Source organism: Carettochelys insculpta, chromosome 3, assembly GCF_033958435.1.
Source record: "Carettochelys insculpta isolate YL-2023 chromosome 3, ASM3395843v1, whole genome shotgun sequence".
Lineage (NCBI taxonomy): Eukaryota > Metazoa > Chordata > Testudines > Carettochelyidae > Carettochelys > Carettochelys insculpta.
Window position 1 is genome coordinate 89,505,606 of NC_134139.1, and position 25,701 is coordinate 89,531,306.

The following is a 25,701-nucleotide window of genomic DNA, read 5'->3' on the forward strand; positions in this document are numbered from 1 at the left end:
TACGATTAGTACTTCAGAGAGGTTACTTCTTAGGGTTTCTGTATTGGACTGGAAATATTCACATTCTAGCACTCTGACGCACCCCCCAAAATATAGTATTTACATCTTTCACAAAGTGTAGCATGAGTTAATCTATCTATAAACATGGCACCATGCACAACAAAAGCCCATTCTAAAATGCCTTTGATGAACTTAAATGCCCCCTGTAACACAACAATCATAAAACACCTAAGCTGCTTCAGGCATAGTTACCTTGACATGGGAATATATTCTTTTGATATCTACCTTCTTATTATTACCTATGACATTTAGAACTAGTCCATCAGGAATAACTTAGAAAATTATGTATTATGCATAATATAGAACAAATATTAATCCTATAGACTACATTCACAACTCACAGTTTCTCCCTTGACTGAACAAAAATGTGTTCAACAAATTGTCCTCACAATGTAATGTGTAAATGCTTATACAGAACACATTCCAGCAAACTACAAAAGATTACAACAATAAAAGGATAATTTGATGTTTAAGAATGCAAACAAAATTTTAAAAATGCAAACACAGCTTTGAACTTTGCCATATAATTATCACACCATGAGAGAAAATGTGTCACAACCTGTGTGCTTTCTTGTATTTCAGTAAATATAAATATGTTCATGTTGTATGTTAATCAACGTACAGCAGTCAAATACTTTGTGTATTCTTTGTGTTTGATTACTAAGATCAGCTGAAAGAATACGCTAAGGAGCAGCTTGGTAAAAGTTTGTGTATATTTGTAATTGCAAAGCTAATATTAATTTTAAAATAGATGTATAATTACCAAACATTTGTATTACAGTAGCTTCTAATCTGAAAGCCCTGTTGTGCTAGGCACAAGACAAACATACAATAAACAGCAACTGCTGTCCCAAACTTTGTCCCACACCCTTTGGCTCCAATCCTGCAACTACTTATTCATTGCTTATCTTTACTACTACAGGTAGTCTAGCTGACATCAGTTCACTGGATTCACTCGTAGTAAAATTAGGCACACATCTATGCGTTTGCAGCTTCAGGGCCTTAGCACATTGCTCCTCTTCACAGATTGTATAGTTCACAAGGCATGGATAGTGTCTACCTTTGCATCCTCCTCCAACCCACAAACTCTGAGAGACTTGCTCACCTTGATTATCTTTTTCTGATTTGTCCTCCTTGCTTACTGTTTTTGGTTCTCTGTGCCTTAAATATTGAGTCTGTTCTGGTCTGGCTATGGTCTGAAGAAGTGGGTCTGTCCCATGAAAGCTCACCTAATAAACTATTTTGCTAGTCTTTAAAGTGCTACTTGACTGCTTTTTGTTTTGGTAGTGTATAGACTAGCATGGCTTCCTCTCTGTTACTATTTGAGAGACTTGTTTTTAATAATAATAATTCCACACACACCCCTTATTCCACATAAGGGGAAGCTACTCTTCAGAAGACGCTAAGGGATAATTTTCTTTTACTTTTAATTCCATGAAGAAATGTTGATCAGCATACATACCCATCATTAAGGCTCTGGGCCCTCCTCTACACTAGTGCTCCCACTGTTGGTATTGCTGACCAGGCTGCACCAAAAATAACTACAGTAGAAAATAAAGTTAAGTCACCCTGGCCTTGCTGTTCAGTGGTGGGGTGTCTAGGGATGCCCCTGGAATAGAGAGCAACTGTTGGAGTTGGAGCTTGAGCCTTCTGCAGAGGAGTCCCAATTTCCACCATGTGTGAGAGATCCTGACCCTTGGCTGGGCCGCTGTTAAGGGGCATATTTTCTATCCCAGGCAGAACCCATCATCTCCATGCCTAATGGCGAGATGGGTGCCTTGAAAGTCTGGCCCTTAGACGAAGCTCTGTACCAGCATCCCCTGCAAACTGAACACTTGGGCAGCTACCCAGGAGACTGTCAAATGCCGCCCAGTTGGTTAGCAGAGCTCCCGGCAGCAGCAGGTGTTTCTAGGGTGGTGCACACCGGCGCACATAAGTTTTATTCCACACCAGGGTGGAAACAAATAAAGGGTACTCCGCGCTGTACCCCCAGGAACAGCCCCCTCCCAGTCCTGCCACAGGCACTTACTCAGGGCAGCCACGGTGCCGGCCTCCAGCAGCAGACAGTCGTGGCGGCCGCGCGCTTCCAGCAGGGCGCTGGGAGCCGGCTCCTGCTTCCACAGCAGCCGCAGCCCTTTGCTCAGCGCCATGGGGGCGGCTGGCCATAGGGAGGCAGGCGGGAGGGACGACGCTCCCGCTCACTCCCTGTCGCAGCCTCAGCACCGACCACCGGGGAGCAGAGTAAAGCCTCCCGGGGACGCCCCCACCGCCGCGGGTGGCGGAGAGAAGCCGCTCCCTGCAGCCAAGCGCCGGGCTTGGAGCCGGCCGGAGCGCCCCAGGAGGACAGCGAGCTTCCAGCCTCCCGGAAAAAGCGCCCAGCAGCTGGGCGGGGAAGCAGACAGTGGAGCTGCGGCCTCAGGCGGCCCCAGCTCCCCCGCAGACCTCCCTCCAGCCGAGGGCGGGTTGTTGGCGGCTGCGCCCCGCTAGAGGGTCCGGGGCTCCCGCGCCTGCTCGCGGCGCCGCTCCTGGGGCAACTTGCAGGAGTTGACTTTGTTCCTTCCTCCTCGGCGGGCGGCGGCTCCTCCTCCTCCCGCCGCGGGCCAGGTGAAAACCATTGTCCGCCTGCCTCCGCCCCGGCCCGCGCCGCGGGAAGGCGGGGCGGGAGGGAGCGGCGCAGCCCGCGGGAGGAGGCGGAGGAGGAGGAGGAGGAGGCGGCGGCGGCGGCTGGGCTGCTCCCAGGCCGGCCGACCGACCAGGGCGGGGCTGGGGTGCGTATACCCGCTGACTGGGGGAAGTGTAGTGGTGGCTGAGAGCGACCACGTCCAGCCACGTCTAAACTTCGGCACAGCTCAACTCTGACTGCGCGCCAGGGGGACCTTTCCCCACGCTGCACCGCACGGCTGATGCGCCCCTGGAGGCCAGCAGCTAACACTGCACCCTTTTCTAGCGGCTTTCAAACCGGGCGCTCCAAGGAGCGGGGTGGGAACATGCGCTCATAACTGGAGGGCGTAAAAGCATTTACAAGGTAAGCTAAGTAGTGACTAAAAATGCTAACAACATGGGACATGAAACTCTGCCAGCCCATCAAATAGGGACCTTTCAGGAGGGCACCGGCTGAGAACATCTATCCCAGCCAGCTTTGTGTAAGTTAAACACACTTTTGCCACTGGGAATCTGCGGGAGTCCTGTCTGCTTTGGTGGAAGTCAAGCTGCCTGCCTCCGTGTCCCAAGAGGGACGAGATAGATGAGGCAAAATATTCTTGTTTAGTTGGTCTACCCATCTTGTCTCTAATATTCAAAGCCCATCAGGGCTAGAAGTCTGCAAGAAACAGTACATTTATTGACCAGTGCAGTTTTGTCGCATTGTATCTCACTTCCTGCTGTAAACAGCCTTGTCTGTGGCCTTGTTCAATAACTCCTGTGCACCTCTCCATAAGTGGGTGAAGAGTTCAGTGGTAAGGTGACATATTTAAGTACATAGGTGCTGGAATTTTTTGCACACTCAGGTTCCCACTGAGTGACATGGAGGGACTACCAGATCTGACCCCTTTTTATGAAATATTTTGGACTATATACATATATTTTATAATTGGCTTGTTTCTTCTAATGCCTAGCTTGGGAAAAAAAATTCAGATGAACTTTTTTTTGGGTTGGAGGAAATGCAGATTGTGGCAATGAACTGTTTAGCAAAATGTACATATTTGCAAATGCCAAATTGTTCATTTAGAAAACAAACTAAGAAAAAAATCAATCATTGTGGGGTTTTTTAATTTGAAAACAGTTTTGTTTCAAAAGTTCCTTTGTTTTTTTTTTTTATTAAAATGTTTGAAATCAACAGGTGTATTCAACCCAAAATAAATATTTTTACTTTTCAATTTCCCCCAAAATTTGATTCATTTGTATCCAAAATAACTTTTTTTAACTTTAAAAACTGTTGATTATTTTTTAAAAATCCATTATTCTCCTAGCTTTATCCAGGAACCTACTTTTCTTTGTATTGGTACAGGGTTCCTCCCATATTTCTTTGCTGATTCATTGAGTGCTCCCAGATTTTCCTAGAAGGCAATAATACAAACACAGTAAGATAGCAAGGGTAGGTGTGTTTAAATATGTAAATACACAATCACAGTTTTGCTGTGTGGAAACAAACAGAACCATGTTACTTAACAGGGCTTGTCACAGGGCAGTGGTTCCAAATCTTTTCACTAATGCGGTCCCCCAGTCACCCCCCAAAACTGTTTGTGGACCCCCATCAAAGCCAATTCTAGCCACTATGTACACTTCATTAGATGAAAAAGGAAACCACACCATAGATTTTTGCACAACAATTAATAACGTTGTTGGAAGATAGTTAGTATAATCAATTATTATTTTTAAAACTTTTTGCAGTTTATGTGAAACTTATTTTCTATGGTCATTTTTATTTTTATTTTTTTCACGGACCCCCTGCAATACCCTTGTGGACACCAGGGGTCTGCAGACCCCTGGTTGGGAATCAGCATCATAAAGGAGGTGTGGGGGTTAGCAGGGGGGCCATGTGCATCCCTCAGCATTGTTCCCTCCCCACCCCACACTCACCATCAGTGCTGTGCTGCTAACAATGAGCGCGAGGCAATCCAGTCTCTCTCTTGAGCAGCACAGCCTAAGAGTAACGTGGACTTCCTAGCTCATGCTACTCAAGGCAGGGCGGGGGAGACTGCCCCACACTCACCATAAGCAGTGCTGCACTTCCTCAGGTAGAAGCAGGGTATGGGGCATGGATGGAGCAGGGGTTGGGATAAGAACAAGAGGCCACTGCTCTCCTCCCCCCCCGCAGTCCCCACATTAGTTACCTCAGAGGTTGTCTGTGCTTACCACTGGGGTTGAAGCACAGGTGGTCTGTCTTTCAGGGTTTGATTTAGCAAATCTAGTGTGAACCCATTAAATTGAACACTGACGCTGCCCCCATTGATCCCAGTACTCCTCAAGTTTCTTCCATCGACCTCCTTCTGTGGGGATGGCAGAGAAGTTCGATTTAGGTTACATTGATTCTAGCTACACTGAATTTGCAAATATTAGGTTGACTTGTTCCCCTAGTGTATACCTGGTCTAACATACAGGTAAGCCGATCATGCACCTAACCATGTACAAGAAAATTGTGGCTGTGGGAACAGTTATACTGTGGATGATTCCCTATTTTAATATTGCCCGGAAACAGAAAATGCTGCCTATTATTTGCAAGTCTTTAATAATACCTGAGGGCATAAGTCAAGTTTCCATTGTGCAAGTCCCTGTATCGGCTCATAGTATATAAATGGTTTGGTGGATTTTGAAGCAAACAGACCTGAAAAACAGAGTTCTTGTCATAGTACTGCAAGGTCATATCTGCACTACTACTTATGCTGGGAAAACTGATGTTGTTCAGGGGTGTGGAAAAAAACATGCCTCTGAATGACACACATTTCATTGCAAAGATGGTGGTGTACACAGAGCTGTGTTAGGAGGAGAGATTTTTCCCAGAGACACATCTACTGCCACTTGTTGAGATGGGTTTATTATCTAGACAGGAAAGCTCTCCCCTGTTGGCATAGAATGAGTACGAGTGTTCTTACAACGGTGGAGCCACCTTCATAGGTCAGTGCCTCTACACCGTTTCTACTGTGCATATGGCTGAACCTGAGTGAGGTAGTTATACCGCGCGAGGTCTTTCATGTAAGCAATACCTTAGTAACAATAGTTTAAAAAAATCACATTGTCTTCATCTTTGTAAAGTTCCTTTCTGGGGTTCCTTCATGGAAGAAAATGGTAATAGGATCTGGTGGGAGCAGCAGGTTTCAGTGTTAAATTTGGCATTGTGTCTGGATTTGGATTCTTGGGGCAGTCTGTAGTTCTAGGTTAACTTTCACACTTCTAGTGAATGAGCATGGAAAGCTAACCTAGAAAATGTCACTTGGATTAATGCTGGAGGTGGTAGTGTCTCATCCTGGTCACTGACAATATAGGCATGGAGTGCAAAGCTTGTTTTCAGTAGACATAAGAAACATACTGAATTGTAAGAACAATTCACATTGTAGACAGAACAAGGACATTTTTCTTACTATTGGTTTCTTACAGGGAGATAGGCAGGTCAAGAACCTATTTCCATCTTTCCCAATGACCTTTTCCCTAGAGGAAAAGAACCTAATTATGATTAAATGGCAGCAGTCTTACTTGTGGGCTCAGATGCCTAATGAAGTCAGTATCATAGATGACAAAGGAAGGTGGTTTATAGCAATGATGGGCAACCTACGGCCCACGCACTCGCTGTCTGCTATCCTTCTCCCATGCATCTGTTGCTTACTGGGGCATTGGAGTCCTGCACTTCCTACTCATCCCTCTCCCTCCCAGCACTTTTGGAGCGATTCTGTGACTCCACTGTTTTGTGCTCCATCCCAGCTCCTCCCCCTCCCTCACAGAGCTTGAAGACTGTAAATCAGCTGTTCGTAGCTGCTCAAGATCTTGGAGGGAGGAGACGGAGGAGCAGAGAGGGAATGTGAATCAGCGGATTCATAGAGCTCGGAAAGTGCTGAGAGTGGGGAGGAGGAAGGGCAGGGCTCAAGTGAACCAGGGTGCAAGAGGCATGGTGGGAGGGAGCAGAATCACATGCCTGGGCTGCAGGTAGAACCCCAGTGGGCTGCAGGTTCCCACAACCTGCCAAATCATGAGACCCACTGAGATGAAGGAAGGCCACTCATATGGCCCACTCACTGGTCTTTGTTGCCTGTTGCTGATTTATAGGGAACATTTTCTTTTGTTAAGTCTGGTGCTGTCTTGTTCGTTTGTGTAAGTACATCTGTTAACTTCAAGAAATGATTGCAAGAGCCTCCTGTTCTCATGATAAACTCTTCTCATACATCAGCGGGAACATTACTGTCAGTTGGAGGACAATGACATTTCAAAGATTCAATAGTACATGTGCTTGCAATTCATTTGTACTTGTAATTTGCAGTAGAAAACATTAGCTCCCTGAACACACCAGACAGGATAAATAATAGCACTGAATGTCTGAATTGTTAAAGAAAATACTTACCTAGGCATAGGAGTGAGGTGTCAACCATGAACTTGCTTTTAAGCACAACAAATCAGTTTCGGAGAACAACATATGATAGCAGAGGCAGCTGAAGACAGAAACATTTAGCAGTGCAATGGAGTTGAGCACTGTCTATAAATCTAGGACAGTAATCCCTCGAGCTATGCGAGGGTTGCATTCCATGCAATCCTCATGTATCTTGAATTTTGCGTAAGTCAGGGAGGGCTTGGGGGATGGGTTGGGCTCCTGGGAGTGGGGCAGCTTCCCTAGGGCTCCAGGCAGGGGGAAGTGGGTTTTAGCCTGCCTGGCTGCCCGCAGGGGCAGGCAGCTGGGAGCGCTAAAAGCCGTCTCTCTAGCTTTCCAGAGTGGTGCCTAGCGCCACTCTCAGAAGCAGGGGGGTGGGGGTGAGGGGCTTTTAGCCTGCCTGGCTGCCTGCACCTGAAGTTGGGCAGGCTGACAGCCCAGCGGCTTCACATTGTGTGACACTCGCATTAATGTGAGTGTTGCACAACATGAAGATGCATAAAATGAAGGTTTACTGTACAAGGGAGTGTTTTATTTCATGTTTTGCTCTTTAAGGAAGTTCACACTCAGAGTAATTTTTCATTAACTCATTCTCTCACTTGATGGATACTTTGTGGGAGGGATGACATGGGGGTAGTGTTTTGGGGTTTTGGGGTTTTTTTTTGTGTTTTGGGTGTGGGTGGTTTTGTTCTGTTAGGTTTTTTTGTGTGTAATTGAAAAAGTAATGTATGTATCAGATAGATTTTGTGTTCAAAAGCTACTGGAGTGGAATCTTATAAGGCTGAGAAAGCAACTCATGTAAGCCTTGTAACCGAGAAAAGTGCCGAAGAAAGGTGGATAATTTCTTAAAACGAGGAATCCAGTGTCCAGGTATATTGGAACCATTGGCAAAGGTTTTAATTTTTTATTTTATAGGATGCAAAGTCAGTGTGTCTGAGTGACACATACCTTGTCTTACGAACTGTGTGTTAAATCCATTTTTCTTGTAAGTGAAAGTGCTGTGGTGTTAAGTTTGCTTTTTCATTAATGTTCTGACCCCAGCTGTCTTTAGCTGTGGCCCAGTTTGTATATGGGTGTTACATGACATGACAGGATCCCATATTCAAGGAAATGTTTCCCATCTTAGAAATGCTTTCTTTCCCCTACCCCAAAGTGTCCATTCTGATAAATGCCACACCATCTCTGCTCTTCAGTGTCCCCTTCTCCTCAGTTCATTCTCTATTATTGGCAGCCAACCTTCCTTCAACTTCCCCTTATTGATAGTAGGGATGTAAACTCCCATTTAATTAGTTAACCAGTTAAATGTTAAGTGCAACGATTAACCAATTAAACAGGGGTGAGGAGGTGTGGGGGGGTGCTCCAACTCGACTGGGCTAGAGCAGTCCCCCACCACCAACACCCCTATAGCTGGGGGCTGCCACAGCTGTGTTGGAATGCTCCTGCCCAGGGTGGCTGCTCCAGCCTCTGCCGATTACCTGTAACTCGTAAGCCTCCACTGTTTAGGGTAAGGCTTGCCAGTTAACATCTGTAATTAATAGCTCCACTCCTTTGTCCTCAGTCTAGTCATGTTGTGTCTTTCTCAGCAGGGTTGGCTCCAGGGAAAATGGCATTGTGGGCAAACTTTATTTGGTGCTGTTTATATACTGCTCCCCAGGCAGCAGGCTCTGGTGTGGCAAGTGTCGTGCTGGTGGGAGGATGGAGAATGCCTGACTCCTGCTTTGCAGCCCCTTTCATTCAATCCCTCTGCCTCCTGAGTGTGCACAAGCCCTTCTGCAGCTTTTTGACCATGGAGCCACCCCCACCGCCCCTAACAACCTGGGCAGGCTGGTCCTGTTCCTCAGCCTCCATATGGTTCTCCATTATTCTTCCTTCCACTGGCTGTTACCCCCACCCACCCTTTTTTTACCATCATTTACCACCCCACTTGCTATCTCTGAGGTATCAGATGCAGAGCTTATCACCAGCCATGTGGATTTAAAGAGGCATGTGGCTGCCTCTCTGTGCCAGCTACAGCTGGGGCTGTCTCAGGCTGAGAGAAAATGTGAGCCATTTCACCGAAGCCACCTGTGTACGTTAGTGAGCTTTCTTTAGCTCCTTTAACAGTGTGTTTGAATCCATGTGTTGTGCAAATTACAAAAGTAAAAACACCCTTTGTAAACCTGCCCCTGCCCCACCATCAGTTTTGCTGCAGACAGGTTTGTATTATAGTTCAACAAGTTTTTTAAACATGGTGCTTTAGTTACTGTGGTCAAAGCCGCTGTTATCTCTGCTGAAAAGGCAATGGTTGTTTAAAGCAAAGCTGACCAAGAGAGTGTATAATTTATGCTTCACTTTTCAGTTCAGATTTCCACTGACCTTCACTGTGTACCTGTGAGGCGCCTGTGCATTATAATGACCACCCACTTCACAGCAGCAGAATCCAGTAGGGTTTGTTGCACAGCTGCTGGAGGAAAAAACTGTCTTAATGAAAAGTCAAGCTTGCTGATCTTCATGGGTGTGTTGCTTTGTAGGTATATCAGGAAGCTTATGAGAAGCTAGAAATGGAACAGTGGGAGTGCTGCTGTGCAGGAATTAGCAAAGTTAGAACAGAGGGGTCAAGCTGAATAGCAAGGTGCCTTGCTTAGCATTCTGGGGGTTTGGCAGAGCTGTGTGGGCGTCGCATCCTGGACTAAAGTGAGTAGTATCAGCTCATGACTCTGCAGCAGTACTTGACAATCTGTATGCGTACTATTAGGCAGACTTCGCTTACAGACTGTCACAGAGAGATCCTTTAATGTTTGCTAGTTTTATTTTAAACTGGATTGTAGTTTGCATCAAACGTTACTCATGAATAGTGACAGTTCTTTTAAACTTTGAAATTAAACAGTGTTCAAGTGCCAGAGCATTTCCAAGGAAGGAGTTTATGGCCATGTGATCACAGCCCCCATGATCAAGAAACCCTACATGCCCATGACATCACTGAAATGTTTTCCTTTCCCCAGAACTTTTGCCTTTAGTTAGCTGGAAATGAAGCAGAACAGCTGTTCCTGACTAGAACATTCCAGGAGAATGAATACTAGGCTTCCAGTACAGAAAACTTATCATAATTTTCACACATTCTTACCAAGGTTACAATAGTCTATTGAAAGTTGATGCAGCCACAGGGTTAAGCATTTTCCAGCTTTTCTAGTCTAAAGAAACTGAAAGCTTCTTTACTCTGAAAGTAGCTGTATTTTTAAAAAAATGAAGCCTTGTTTGAATTATATTATTAATGTGTTCTGAAGGTGGGGGAAAGGAATTTCTTTTCCATCTGGTTACCGTTGTTCTAGTTGTGTGCAGGGCTTTATGTGCAGAAAGTGTTACTTTGTTAAAGTTTCAGTCTAATACAGTTTGATTTAGGTCACTGTTTCTCAAACCTTTTAGGTTGATAATCCCTCCTTTAAAATCACTGCTCACAGTTGACTTATATCTACTATGAAAGTAAGAGTAAAAAAGTCTGATAGTGCTAAAGCTATGTAATGTGTGTTCATACCCATTTCAAGAGATTGAGAGAGAATATCTGATCTTGCAAGATAAAGGTGAGTTGCCTGGGTGGGGAGCAAGACTTTCTTTGCTTTTTGTTTTGATAAACTTTTCAGTTCTTCCCCTCTCACAAGCACAGGATCTGAGATAGAAACAGCTTGTTTCATAACAGTAGGCTAACATAAATGTACACAGCGACATGGGCAGTATTCCTAAACAAAGGAAGGAAAGCCCCAGTAAGCAAGGCACTGTCCCCAGAGTCTGCTGAGCCAAGTCCGTTGCTTAGAGCTCTTTATCCACACCCCTCCACTTCTAGAGTGTACCTCTGCCTCCACTCTCCACTCACAGTGCAGTCTGGTCCATACCAACACAGAGTCCAGAGGTACATCAGTATGGAGACTCTTGCCACACCAGGGCAGGATCGCTTGCTGGACACTTGCCACTCCCGTTCACTGGCCTTGCCAGCTGCTTGCCCGCTGCACGCCACTGGCAGCCCCTACTGGCCGCTTGTCTGCTGCTTTGTGGGTGTGCCTCTAGGCAAAACCCTGTGGCTTCAGCTGCCGGTGACTTCAGCTCACCATGGCTTCAGCGCTGAGCCTAACCAGAAGAATCTCAGTATCCACCAGGGCGGATTCTCACAGACTAACTACAGACCCCAGCAATGGTCTGGGCTTTAGTCCCGTATTTGAACGGGGAGGGACTAGTCAAAGCAGACTTAAGACTGCAGACCCATAATGTTCCCTAGCTTAGTGTCATCTGCAAATTTACTGAGGGTGCAATCCATGCCCTCATCCTAGTCATTAATAAAAATGTTGAACAGTAGTGGCCTAGAACTGATCCTTGACGCACTCAACTTGACACTGACCGCCAACCAGACATTGATCCATTGACCATTAACCCATTGGGCCCATCCATCAAGCCAGTTTCCTATCCATTTTACAGTCCATTTATCCAGTCCATACTTCCTTAACTTACGGGCAAGAATATTGTGGGAGACTGTATCAAAAGCTTTGCTAAAGTCAAGGTATATCACATCCATTGACTTCCCTATGTCCACAGAGCCTCATCATGGAAGCTAATTAGATTGGTTAGGCACGACTTCCCTTGGTGAATCCATGTAGACAACTCTTGATTACTTTCCCCTTTTGCAGGTGCTCCAAAATGGATTCTTTGAGGATCCCCTCCATGATTTTTCCAGGGCCTGAGGTAAGGCTGACTGGTCTATAGTTCCCTGAATTGTCCTTTCCTTTTTTAAAAATGGGCACTACATTTGCCTTTTTCCAATCATCTGGGATCTCTCCTGATCTCCGTAAGTTTTCAGAGATAATGGGCAAAGGCTCTGCAATGACATATTGCCAATTTCCTCAATGGCCATCAGCGCATTAAATCTGGACCCATGGATTTGTGCACAACTAGATTTTCTAAGTAGCTCTTAATCTGTTCTTTCCCCACCAAGGGTTGCCCACCTCTTTTCTATACTGCATTGACTAGTGCCATAGTTCAGGAATTGATCTTGTCCATGAACACTGAGGCAAAAAAAGCACTGTATACTTCAGCTTTTCCTGCATCATCTGTCACTAGGTTACCTCCCTTGTCCAGTAATGACCCCACACCCTCTCTGATTACCCTCCTATTGTTAACATGCATGTAGAAACCCCTCTTTTTACCCTTCACATTCTTTGCTATGTGCAATTCCAGTTGTGCTCTCACTTTCCTGATTACTCCCCGGCATTCTCAGAAGGGTGATATGAGGATCAGACAGCTAGCAGAGGAGAAGCAAGCCCACAGAAAGCACAGTAAGGACCTGCCAGACACCCATTACACATGCAACAGATGCAGCAAGGACTGTCACTCTCGTGTGGGCCTTCACAGTCACAGTCGACGCTGCAAATGATGATTCCAAATGGAACTATGAAAGGCGCGATCCACAGTCTACGTAGACTGAAGGATGCCTACTACTATTCTCCTTAGTCATCTGTCCGAGTTTCCACTTCTTATACGCATGCTTTCTGAGTTTGAGCTGACCAAGGATTTTCCTGTTAAGCCAAGCTGGTTGCCAGCCATGTTTGTTTTTCTTACTGCATATCTGGATGGTTTGTTCCTGTGCCTTCAATAAGACTTCTTTAAAATACTGCCAGTTCTCCTGAACTCCTTTCCCCTTCATGTTTCCCAAGGCATCCTGCCTATCAGTTCTCTCAGGGAGTCGAGTCTGTCTTTTACTGCTCACCTTTCTTCCTTTTGTCAGGATCCTGAAATCTACCATCTCTTGATCGCTGCAGCCCAAGTTACCACCCGCTTCTGTTTCTCTTACTAGTTCTTCCTGGTCTCTGAGCAGCAGGTCAAGTTGTGCACAGCCCCTGGTTGGTTCCTTCAGCACTTGTACCAGGAAGTTATCCCCAACATTCTCCAAAAACTTCCTGGATTGTCTGTGCGCTGCTGTATTGGTCTCCAATAAATGTCTGAATAATTGAAGTCTCCCATGAGAACCAGGGCCTGTGATTTGGAAGCTTCTCTTAGTAGTCTGAAGAAATCCTCATCTACCTGATCTGGCAGTCTATAGCAGACACCAACCGCAACATCGCCTCTGTTGCTTCTGTCTCTAAGTTTAACCCAGAGACTCTCAAGCTGGCCTTTCTCCCTCCATAAACTGGAGCTCTGACAATCATACTGCTCCCTTACATACAAAACTCCTCCTCCTCTTTTCCCCACCTGTCCTTCCTGAACAGTTTATACCCTTCCATGACCATGCTTCAATTATGTGAGTTATCCCACCAAGTCTCCATTATTCCAACCACCTCATACTTCTTTGACTGTACCAGGCCTCTAATTTTTACTGTTTGTTCCCCAGGCTTCTTGCATTTGTGTACAAACACCTTAGACAGTTAGCTGATAGGCCTACCTTCTCATTTGCAATCAGGGGTTTTTCTTTGTTGTTCCTTCTGTCTTCCCAGTGACTTCAGGGCTTATGTCACTGTCCCCTGACGAACATAGTTTAAGGCCTTCCTCACTAGGTTTGCAAGCCTGCCTGCAAAGATGCTGTTTCCTCTCTTTTTGTTAGGTGGATCCTATCTTTTCCTAGCAATCCTAGTTCCCGAAACAGAATCCCGTGGTCAAAGAAACCCAAAGCCCTCTCTCCGACACCACCTGTACAACCACGCATTTACCTCCACGATCTGATGATCTCTACCTGGATCCCTTCCTTCAACAGGGAGGATGGATGAGAACACCACTTGCGCTTCGTATTCCTTGATCTTTCTTCCCAGAGCTACATAATCTACAGTGCTCTGCTCAAGGTCGTTCATGACTGAGTCATTTGTTCCTACGTGGAGGAGTAAGAAGGGGCAATAATCCGCAGGTTTGTTGATTTTTGGAAGAGATTCCATCGCATCCTGGATTCTAGTTCCTGGTAAGCAGCAAACTTCCTGGGATTCCAGGTCTGGATGGCAGATGGATGACTCCATCCCCCTTAGGAGGGAGTCCCCAACCACCACCACTTGTCTTCTCTTAGGAGTGGTGGTCATAGAATCCCTATCCCTAGGACTGCGCATCCCATACCTTCCAGTCAGTGGGGTCTTCAGATCCCTTCCTTGTGAGGTCTCTGCCACAGCATTCACCACTGAATCACCCATGTAGACAGCCTGAAAGTGGTTGCTTACCTCCACCGGAATTGGAGATACCTGAACTGGCTTTCTTCTCCTCGGGGTTACATGCTTCCCATTTTCTTCCTTGTTTAGCACTGCCTTCACTAGCTGCTCAGCCTGCTGTGCTTGTAGTACTAAATGTTGCCTTGTGTCAAGGAAGTCTTCACCTTCTCTGATAGACCAGAGTGTCGATATTTGCACCTCAAGTCCTCTAACCTTCTCTCCCAAGATGGTGACCAACTTGCACTTGCTACATATGAAATCCCTTCTGTCCTTGGGGAGGGAGACAAACATAGCAGATGCTGTGCAAGTCACAACAGCTGACTTGTTAGAAGACTTATCACTATGCATTTTTCCCTTTCTTCAGAGAGTTCCCTCACATGTTTTTAGTGCCACTGGAGCAGCCTCAAGCAGTGGCCACTGGCTGCACGCCCAGCTCCTCTGCGGCCACCTCCAGCCCTGGGGCACCGATGAGGAAAAATATGAGTGGGTGCTCAGCAGCCACCTCCATTCCCCCTACCCCTCCACCCATGCCCCTGCTCCACCACCAGCCCTACGCATCAGCTCTTCGTCCTCCCTCCCAGTGCTGCCTGCCTGCCCCAGTCAGCTGTTTTGCAGTGCATGGGAGGCACTGGGGCAAAGAGCGCGCGGGGAAGGGGCAGAACTGAGTAGGAAGAGGTAGAGTGGAAGTGGGGGCTGGGGAAAGAGTTTGAGTGGCCCCTGGGCTCAGAGGAAGTCAACACCTACATATAGGGCTATCACCTAGGGGGACCAACATCCCCTGCCTCCACCTCTTCCCATGCCACCCCTGCTGCCCCTTTGTACCCCTTTCCCCTGAGTTACTCCCCCCAAGGGATTATGGGGGACCTGCTTCAGGAAAGCAGTGCTCCACTTCCCTAAATCTTGCGTCACCATGGTAACCGTGCTGGTGGGGGAGGAGGTGACCTCTGCTGCCACGCCCCACCAGCCAGTCTGGGGCCACCCTGAGCCCCATGGGTGACCATGAGTAGGGGGACCACCTTGTACATAGAACGGTTAGGGCAGTGCCCGCAGGGCCCAGAGCATCTTTTGGACAAGACTCCTCTGCTTTCCTTGTCTGTCCACATATTAACTTTGGTGTGCACAAAACTTGAGAGGGATCACTCTGGGGATGCAGGCTCACATCCCTCACACATGCCGCCTGTTTCCGATCAAAAGACTGTGTTTGCAGGAACAGCAGCTGTTTTAAAACTTGCCTTTCTTTATCCCAAAACTATGTGCAGATGAGTTGGCATGAGCCAGACTATTTATTCAGGCAGCGATAGTGACTGGACAAGCAGATATTTTTTTAATATCCAGGCTGGCATGTTTATAATTAGCTGTAAGTGTGGCTGTTAAGTTCAAAGGATATGGAAGCCATAAAGGGGAGAGAGTGAAGACAATTTTTTCCACTGCTTCTTTCTTAGTTTTCCAGAGGCCTCTAAAGAAAAAAACAAAATACTTAATTCCAAGTGAAACAAAATTGCCAGCTTTAAAGTAAATTGCTTGGCTTTCACACACCAAGACACAGCGTTTAAATCGGCAGTTTTCACTGAATGGGCCCATTGCTTCTATTGAACCATGAACAAGTCTTGTTCAAAAAGGCAGCTGCAATAGTGTCTAATGGTGGAGTGTCCCCCTGGTGGTGGTTGGAAGTGGTCACTTTTTCCTCCATGAGCCAGCCAATTAGAATAAAATTCTAAGAGTGGGTTCTGTGAGAATTCTCCATGGCAGGTTTTGCACTTTCCTTAGTAGCATCTGTTACTTACCATTATCAGACAGGGAATACTGGACTATCTAGGACTGTTGACCTGGTGTGGTATTGCAGTTCCTCCACTCCTGTGTTAAACCACAGAATTCCCACATGCTGGGAAATAGAGACGTATTTACTGGCCCTTCCAAATCTGCATATTGCCCTGTCAGTTAATTTCTCTCTGAAGCCAGAAAGAGATGTAGGCCAGTCTGGAAAATATCCATAGCAGTATAAGAAGCAGATTATAACTCAAAGGACTAATAAAAAGAGATAGTTAGCTTTAAAAAAAACAAAAACTATTTTCTGACAACTTGACAACTCCTGGATATATTAAAAAGAGGAAAAATTGTGGTGAGGATGCAGCAGGAGTAAAACAGTGCCGTAACTAGTTAATTTTGTGCCTGAGGCAAGAGCATAAAATTGCACCCCCTCATGTTTATATATTCGTAGAAGTTATTTTGTAGAAAAAGGGAGAATACATAAACAACAATAATGCAGTTATTTATTGTAGTTATATTTGCATAAACAATTAATACACATCTTAATGCATATAGTTATAATATAATCTATACATATAATCTATATATTAATACATATAATTATAAAATCAGCTTGTCAGGTACTATTAGATATTTATAATTGTATTTTGCAGGCTTTTAATGAGACAAACTCATCAATAATTACATTGAAATTAATATTATTTGCTACCTTTTGTTCGGTTGATAAGGTGGACATATTTGATAATATCTTCTGATCCATAGATGTTCGAAGGTAGTTTTCAATTAATTTTAGTTTACTAAAATGTCTTTCTCAAGAAGCCACATTCATTGGCAAGCAGAGAAATATTTGCATGGCAGTTTCCAAAACTGGGTCAGATTTGGCCTGATTACATTCATGAATTAACTGAGGAAGGTCTAAACTAGTTGCAGATGAAATGTTTGGCAACAGCGCTAACACCTGATGTTTAAAACTCTGAATCTCTGAAATTTCCAAGGCATTCAAATCGCTGTCATATTTAAAACTTAAATGTACTACTGCTCTTTGAAGATTAGCATTATCCATTTTAACAAAAGCACGTCTACCTATAATCAAACACAATACACAGCTGATAAGAGCAACTTTCTCCCACTTCGATTCTTAAACTTAAATACAACAGCCTTTAATTCTTCACATTCCCAGTTAAAATAGTTATTTTTAAAATTGGAAACAGATGTTCAAGGGATCACCACATTGACGTTCGCATGGACCTCCTAAAGGAAACAGCTTTTTAGAAATCAGACAAAATCTTTGTTGCAAAGCATATTATTTTACTATACCAGTTCAAATAAAAAAAGATGCACCCTTAAGGAAACTTCACCCCTAGGGAAGGGTTGACTGCCTTTGGTGGGGGCAGGGGAGCTGATGGGGCATGAGGCATGAGCAAAGATCACTTAGTAGCTGTCTTAAAATAATTAATTTTCTATGTTTTTCTGCGCCTCCCTCAGTTATGTGCCCCAGGCAAGTGCCTCACTTGCATACCTCTTTGTTATGGCACTGAGAGTAAAATCACAGCAGGACATCCCACTGAGGTAGAATTATTATGATGAAACAAGATTGAGTTATTGAGAAAACGTTTCCCTTGGATTCTTCCCAATATGCTTCATAAATAAATCCTAAACGACAATGTGGCATTCACGTCACTAATGAGTAGATGAGTCCTAAAAGAGACATTTAAACTGGAGGGGGATGGAAGTGAAGCTCTCATTCACCACATAAATAGCTCCCAATTATGTTAATTTATTTAAAGCCCATTGTGGTAATAGCCTCCTCTCCAAGTGAGAGTGCATGCTGAGGATGTCTCCCACTGAGCTCAGTGAAACAACATCAGTGAAAGTGATTCAAGCAAATGAAGAGAACAAACTCTTTTAAGCAAAAGAGACATTTTCAATGTAGGCTTTCTAGTTACTATTGTATTTTTGGTTGGATTTCTCTTCAATGAGCTGATCAAACACAGTGTGCGCTGAAATGTATGTCCATGATTTATGGGGCTTAATTTTTAAAAAGTAGAGTAACTTTGTACACGTTTTCTTGCACACTTACAGCATGCCAACTGTAAATTTGGGGGGTGGGGGTTGTGGCTGGCCAGCTAGCTAGTTGACCACTTACCTTTTCACATATGTTCCCAAAAAATCCCTTGTAGATGCACTTGCAGACGATGTGTGAACAAAATAGAAGAATGCTTTCTTGCACTAGTAAAATCAACCCTTAACTCAATAGATTTATACAGAGAAGGGCTAAACAGCAGAAAGACCAGGCTTAATGCCAAAGCATGCATGAGCTCAGTGCTTATATTTATTTTTGAAGGATACAGCAAAATAATTCCTCTTTGTTGGGGTGCTTTGGCCATGAGTTTTCTTGGGGAAAAAAGAGCAGCTGGGCCTGAGGGGCAGAAAAATCCACAGTATTTTCCATGACTTTAACTGAGAAGGCTCTGACTGTGCTGTAGAACCACTTTATACATAGCATTGTAGTCAGCACTGATGAGAATTATTGTGTGGTGGAATACGATAGCTAACTACCAGTGTTAATGTGCTACAGCAACGAAGGGTCCTGTGGCACCTTATAGACTAACAGAAAAGTTTTGAGCATGAGCTTTCGTGAGCACAGACTCACTTCAGTGCACACAGGGAAGGACGCTGCATATCCCTGTAATCTGGGTGCTCTTAGTTCCCACGACCAGCGTACTGTGTATGTGACACACTACCGCACTTCTTATAAGCTGTCTTTATGGCTTGTCATGTCCAGGCCCTGTATCTCTGTGTGGCAGGTGGAATGGCTAACTAATATCATTAATATAATGATGGGCCATTGACTTTATGCCAGTGGTGACAGCTATGGCGATCCCATGATGTCTCGTGGACCAAATTGTATTAAGTTTATATATCGCTGCGGGGGGGGGGGGGAAGGGGGGAGAATTGACAGACTTGCCTGGCCCCAGGCATGGTGGAGCATGCGTAGAGCAGCTCTATGCTCTCAGAAGGGGCAAGGAGTGATTCTTCCCACCACCAGCCTTTCAGCGCTGCCTGGATCCTGCGGCCAGCGCTCTCGTAGTGATTTAAAGGGCCCGGGGCACCAGCTGCTGCCACTGTTGCAGTAGCAGAGGTGGTGGCCAGGAACCCTGTGCCCTTTTGAATTGCTATGCCTTAGAGTGGTTGCTTCCTTTGCCCTCCCCATCTTCTTTCAAAAGAGTGCGTCCATACATAAAAAGGAGGCTTTAAAAAATGAATCTGCTCTTTCACTAGAGACCATCCACACAGCTGACATTCTTTTGAAAGAACGGGCCAGGGATCAAAAAACTGGGACTATGAGGACGGCTCGTTCAAAAAAAGGCCCATGACCCATCTACACTTTAAAAAAAAAAAAAAAAAAAAAACTTTCGAAAGAAGACACTTTTTCCTAATCTGGGAGCAGAAGACAACTTCTGGAGGAAGAGCCGTGTTCTTTGCAGTTTAGATGGAAGGAGCACATTTTTTGTGTCTAGCCACTCCATGTGTTCCTTCAAAAAAGTGGTGGGTTTTCCAAAAGAACATAGCGTAGATGCAGCCTGAATGTTTGGGTGTGATTAAATCTACGTGTTGTTTTTATTAGGTTTTTGCTGGAATGCCTGACCTTGTAACTGCCAGCAGTGGGTATGCTGTTGATAGTCCTCAGAGAGGAAACATGGCATAGGTGCTGGCTTTGACTTCCCTGGTGAGAGGTGACTAGCATGATGGGTGCCTGCCCAGAGACAGGTGACACCAGAGACCTGTCTGAGCTTAACTTTAACTTTGCAGCTGGAATTGAACCTAGAACCTCTGGAGCTGAGTGCATGAGCCTCGCTGCAGCATGAGCTATAAGTCAATTGGCTGTTAGCTAAGGCTCTAGAGCAAATTTGTTAGTCTTGCTGTAAGTGGTCTCAGTGCTGCTCCAGAATGCCTGTGGGCTACATGAGTGCTCTAGGAGTGGACCCAAAGGAGGAGTGTGAGATACCAATTCAGCTACCGTGCAACTGTGATACCAACCCAGAGAGCAAGTGCTTTGGACTAGGGAATTATCAGTGTTATCACTGATGGACACTTTCTTTTGTTGTTAAATGTCAATATTTATTTTTTCCAGTTTACACATTGGTTTTACATTTCAGCTGGACCTGTTTTTCTGGTTTCCTTTTACATTGCCCTTCTGCCTCCTCCCTGCTTACAGAGCCCTAACCATAGACATGAGATACAGGGGTTTCTGAAAACAGCCGCAAGGAGAGACAGCATAGGGCAGTTATAGGTCTTCACTTACATTAGTGGGGATGCGGAGAAGAGAGTATGTCAACTTAACTGATGCTGTTTAAGTACTGACTATTATGAGCTGCTGTATCTCTACATTTGAAAGAGGCTTATAAAATGGATGTTGGACTGTAACCATTTAGATCCAAGGTGATCCCACCTCTGAACAAAATGCCTACTTAGTGGTTTGATATGACACTTGAGGCCAGATCCTTAGCAGGTGTAAATCAGTGTGTGAAGTCAAGCTATTTCAGGTGTATACCCACCAGGGACTATCATATTACTTTAGATTAAATAAATGGGCCAAAGGTGTTAGCATAACTGAGTCACTGTCCACCATTTAAAAAAGAAAAAAAGTTCATGGCTTGGAGTACAGAGAGCTCACCTAGCACAGACACCATTGAAATTCTTTAAATCTTTTGTTAAAAAAAAGGAAAATCAGTTACAGCATTTGAAATTTATTGAATAAGGCTTTTAACAACCCTTGTTCTACTTCTCTCCAGCTGGAGAGTTTTTAGAGGAGGAGCAGACCATTTCTTTTTATTGCCTTAGTGGCATCTTTGGTGCCATCTAAGTTTCCTTTTGTGGCTGTGAGGGAAGTTAACTGAAATGGACTGGAGCTATTCTTGTTGCTGGGTTTGGTTTTGTTTAAAGCCTTATTCCTTTTCATCCCAGGTGGTGGCTGGGATTCAGCCAGAGATGGCAGAGGTGGGGGTTTTATATATGTCCCCAGGAGCACGGACAGCTGCTGGGGGCAAGGTGGGAGGGGGGTCTGGCTCCCTGCCCCTGTAAGGGGTGGGAGCCAAGGGCAGAAGGGGCAGAGCTTAGGACAGTCAGCCCTGCCCCCGGCCCCAGCATACAGAGTGGCATTACGGTGGTCATGGTGTTTCAAAGGGGCCCAGCGCTCCAGCCGATTACACTGCTATTGCAGCCAGAGCTGGAGTTCTGGGCCCCTTGGAAAGGTTGGGCCTGGGGGCAAGTGCCCCCTATGCACCCCCTACCCTCCCCCCTGCCGGCTGGCATCAGGCTGTAGGTCCCTCTCTCTCTGGTAAGGACACCTCTGCGGATTAAGATGCAGCAGGTCTGGGGACCCAGGAGATGGTTGGGAGTGACAACTATGTGAAACTTGCTCCAGTTTTATTCCCCAAAATCTTTGTGAGGACCCACCTAGGGAATGGTGGCTGGAATATCCCGTCCCTTCATTCAAGACCCCTTTGACCTTCTGTCCTCACATAACAAATTTTGGCTTCTTGACTTCATTCTGCAGTTTCCTGGGTTACCAGGCATGAGTTTAACAGTTCTTATATCAGTTGTACTTTAAGTACGGACTAGTTCAGTTTATTTCCACTTTGTATCTTTCCCTATCTGCCTTGGCTGTTCTGGCTTTACTGGGCCATTTTATGAGCTTTCACATACAACCTTTTACATTTGGTCTCACACTCAGCTTAAATTCTTAGGCCAACTTATCACCACAGGACTTGGCCCATAGATCAGAAATGATGTGACTAAACTAGACATGGATATGAAAAGGGGTTTGTACGTTACGTTACATCACAGCCATTTGACTGACTGGAATCTATAGAAGCATTATAATGGGGGAATGAGAGGCAAATGGTAGATAAATGAATAAGAGCAAGTTAAAATGGCTAAGCTATAAAAACAAATGTTAGTAGCATCAATACTGCTCAAAATAAAGAGCTATCGAGTTATCTTGAGTGCAGCATGGCGGGGAGGAGTAGATGAGAACAGAAGAGAGGAGGCTGGTACAGGAAGTACTATATATTATAGTTGAATGGCCAGTTTTGGCCTGTTAGAGTATTTCTGACACACCAATTACTCACATGGTGTGATTTAAGGGTAGAAATGCTTTTCATTGTGCTCACTAGCCAAGCTTTAGTATTTGGCTGTTTTACTGTAGTAGAGGTCAGCATTTCTGCTTCAATCACGTGTCCCAAAAAGCTTACTGTTAAAATAATTTGCCTGTATTTTCGAAACTCTGCCTGTTGCTACAAGTAACACAAACTTTCAGGATTCCTATTTTGGGACATAAGGAGGTTTCTAGATCCAGAAGTCCCACACCTAAGTTCAGAAGGTCCCAAATCAATTATTTCTGTAGTACACATAGTGTAACTTGTACCAACATAGTTCTGGCAGAACTAGTCTATGATGGAGGTAGAAAGCCTTCATGGTTCTGTCCTATGGCTGTTGATGCTACTTGTAACAAAAGAAAAATGTTGTCCTGGTGCCTGGAGGGATGTACATGTCTTTTTTTTGTTAAAGGTTACAACAAATGTAGAATCTGATAGAAGAAAATGTGAGATCAGTGCCATAGAAGGAGCACTGTAGATTTTGCTGTGCTGTTAGAGCAGGGGCTCTGAAGCCCAGCCCTGTGAGCTCCAGCACAAGCCAGAATCGTCACATTGTGGTTTTTTTTTTTTTTTTTTTACATGCTAATACCTGTCAACCTAGGCTGGGTGACTCATGCCCAGCCGCTGGGTAGATAAGCCTTCTGAAGCAGCTATGGGAAATGGGGGCCTGGCTGTACTGTGGCTTTAAACTACCTTGGTGTCATCCTGATCATGGTCTGTGGTGGCCCGCCGCACATAGATCAAATTGGGCTGGCGGTTTGTCTGTGTTACGACAACCTCCCAGGTCTGCTGTTGCAGCCTCAGTGCTGCCTAAAATCTTTTCAGGGGTGTGTGCTGCAGTTCTAACCTGACAAGTCTCCTTCGTGCCCGAGATATAATCAGTCATGCCTGGATGTCAGACTCAAGGGTCACAGCTGGTACAAGGCTTTGGAGTCCTGTTTCAGATTTGGGTTACCCCGAGTGAGGCAAGGCAGCAGTGGGTTGGGGCTTAGGTGGGCATAAGTTTCCACAGCCATGAGCAAATGCTTTTAGCGTCTGGTGACCTGTTGCCAGTGGGCTCAGAGCTGATCTGCTGACTCTTCCAACCCTGTCAAGCAGTGTAGCCACTCAGGTGGCTTGCTGCAGCCCAGCTGTGATCAAGAGGTTACCAAAACCTTGCCTGTTACAGTTAGGAAACCTTAAAGTCCCCCAGCAACAGAGCTGTCCCTTTCCTCTGCAGTATTTTAAGGAAGCCCTATTGAAGGTGCAGAAAGAAACTGTCCCAATGTGCAGCAGGAGAAGTAAATATGGTAGGAGACCAGACTGGCTTAATGGGGAAATCCTTGGGAAAACTTAGGCACAAAAAGGGAGCTTACAAAAAATGGAACTGGGACAGATGTCTCGGGAGGGGTATAAACGTATAGCTTGAGAATGTAGGGCAGTTATCAGGAAGGCGAAAGCGCAACTGGAAGCGTGACATGAGGAATGTGAAGGATAACAAGAAAAGTCTCTACAGGCATGTTAACAAGTAGAAGGTGATCAGAGAAGGCGTGGGGCCCCTACTGGATGAGGGAGGTAACCCAGTGACAGATGATGTAGGGAAAGCTGAAGTACTTAATGCTTTCTTTGCCTCTGTCTTCACGGACAAAGACAGCTCCTGGACTAATGCGATAAGCGATGCATTGTGGGATGAAGGTGAACAGCCTTTGGAGGGGAAAGAACAGGTTAGCAGCTATCTAAAAAGGCTAAATGTCCATAAATCGATGGGCCAGGACCTAATTCATCCTAGGGTTCTGAGGGTGTTGGCTTATGTTGTTGACGAGCCCTTGGCCATTATCTTTGAAAAGTCGTGGAGATCGGGAGAGATCCCAAATGATTGGAAAAAGGCAAATGTAATGCTCATCTTTAAAAAAGGGAAGAAGGATGATCCAGGGAACTATAGGCTGGTCAGTCTTGCATCAGTCCCTGGAAAAATCATGGAGGGGCTCCTCAAGGAAGTCATTTTGAGGCACTTGGAGGGGAGAGTGATCAGGAATAGTCGGCATGGATTCATGAAGGGCAAGTCATGCCTGACCAATCTGATTAGTTTCTACAATGAGAACTGGCTCTGTGGATAGGGAAAAAAAATCAATGGATGTGATTTATCTGGACTTTAGCAAAGTTTTTGATGTGGTCTCCCACAATATTCTTGTCAGCAAGTTAAAGAAATGTGGATTGGATAAATGGATGGTAAGAGGCTAGAAAGCTGGCTAGACGGTTGGGCCCAGAGGGTAGTGATCAATGGCTCGATGTAGGGATGGCGGTCGGGTTCTAGTGGAGTGCCCCAAGGTTCGGTTCTGGGTCCTGTTCTGTTCAACATATTTATCAATGTCCTGGATGAGGGATTGGATTGCACCCTCAGCAAGTCTGCGGATGACACTAAGGTAGGGGGAGAAGTAGATACTCTGGAGAGTAGGGACAGGGTCCAGACTGACTTAGACAAATTGGAAGACTGGGCTTCAAGAAATCTGATGAGGTTCAGTAAGGGCAAGTGCAGAGTCCTGCACTTGGGTCGGAAGCATCCCAGGCATTGTTACAGGCTGGGGTCTGACTGGCTCGGTAGTAGTTTTGCAGAAAAGGATCTGGGAGTTGTAGTGGACGAGAAGCTGGACATGAGTTAACAGTGTGCCATTGTAGCCAAGAAAGCTAATGGCATATTAGGTTGCATCAAGAGGAGCGTTGCCAGCAGATCCAGAGACGTGATTATTCCTCTTTATAGGGCTTTGGTGAGGCCGCATCTGGAGTAGTGTGTCCAGTTCTGGGCCCCCATTTATAGGAAGGATGTGGATACACTGAAGAGGGTCCAGCAGAGGGCAACCAAAATAATTAGGGAGCCTGAAGCATATGACTTATGAAGAAAGGTTGGGGGAATTGGGACTGTTTAGTCTGCAGAAGAGAAGACTGACGGGGGAACTTGATAACAGCCTTCAACCTACTGAAGGGAGGCTGCAAAGAGGCTGGAGAAAGGCTGTTCACAGTGGTCACAGATGGAAGAACACAGAACAATGGTCTCAAGTTGTGGTTGGAAGGGTCCAGGTTGAACATTAGGAAGAACTTTTTCACTAGGAGGGTGGTGAAGCATTGGAATGGTCTACCCAGGGAAGTAGTGGAGTCTCCATCCCTGGAGGTGTTTAAGTCTCACCTCGACAAAGCCCTGGCTGGGCTGATCTGATGGGTTTGGTCCTGCTTAGAGCAGGGGGCTGGACTCAATGGCTTTTTTAGGTCTCTTCCAGCTCTATTGTTCTATGATTCTATGATTACAACTAGCTCAGGGCACAGGTACACATTCACCAAATGTGAATAGGCAGCTTTGGTTGCTCACCTCCAAACGAATTAGTTAATATCAATCTCTGTTGCCTGTCGTATCATAGTCAGAGAACACCAAGAAGTCTTGTGGCACCTTATAGACTAACAGATATTTTGCATCTGATGAAGCGGGTCTTTGCCTATGAAAGCTTATGCTCCAAAATATCATAGT

General features: G+C 45.4%; 1 protein-coding gene across 1 annotated transcript in view; it reads right to left on the bottom strand.

The window, feature by feature from the left end:
• The window catches only part of SYNJ2 (synaptojanin 2), a 96,279-nt gene extending 93,505 nt beyond the window's left edge, over nucleotides 1-2,774 (bottom strand). The window contains exon 1 of the mRNA XM_074990307.1: nucleotides 2,090-2,774. Coding sequence (XP_074846408.1) covers nucleotides 2,090-2,210 — 121 coding nt within the window. The 5' untranslated portion in view covers nucleotides 2,211-2,774. The remainder of the gene's footprint in view (nucleotides 1-2,089) is intronic.
• Between the last annotated feature and the right edge of the window lie 22,927 nt (nucleotides 2,775-25,701).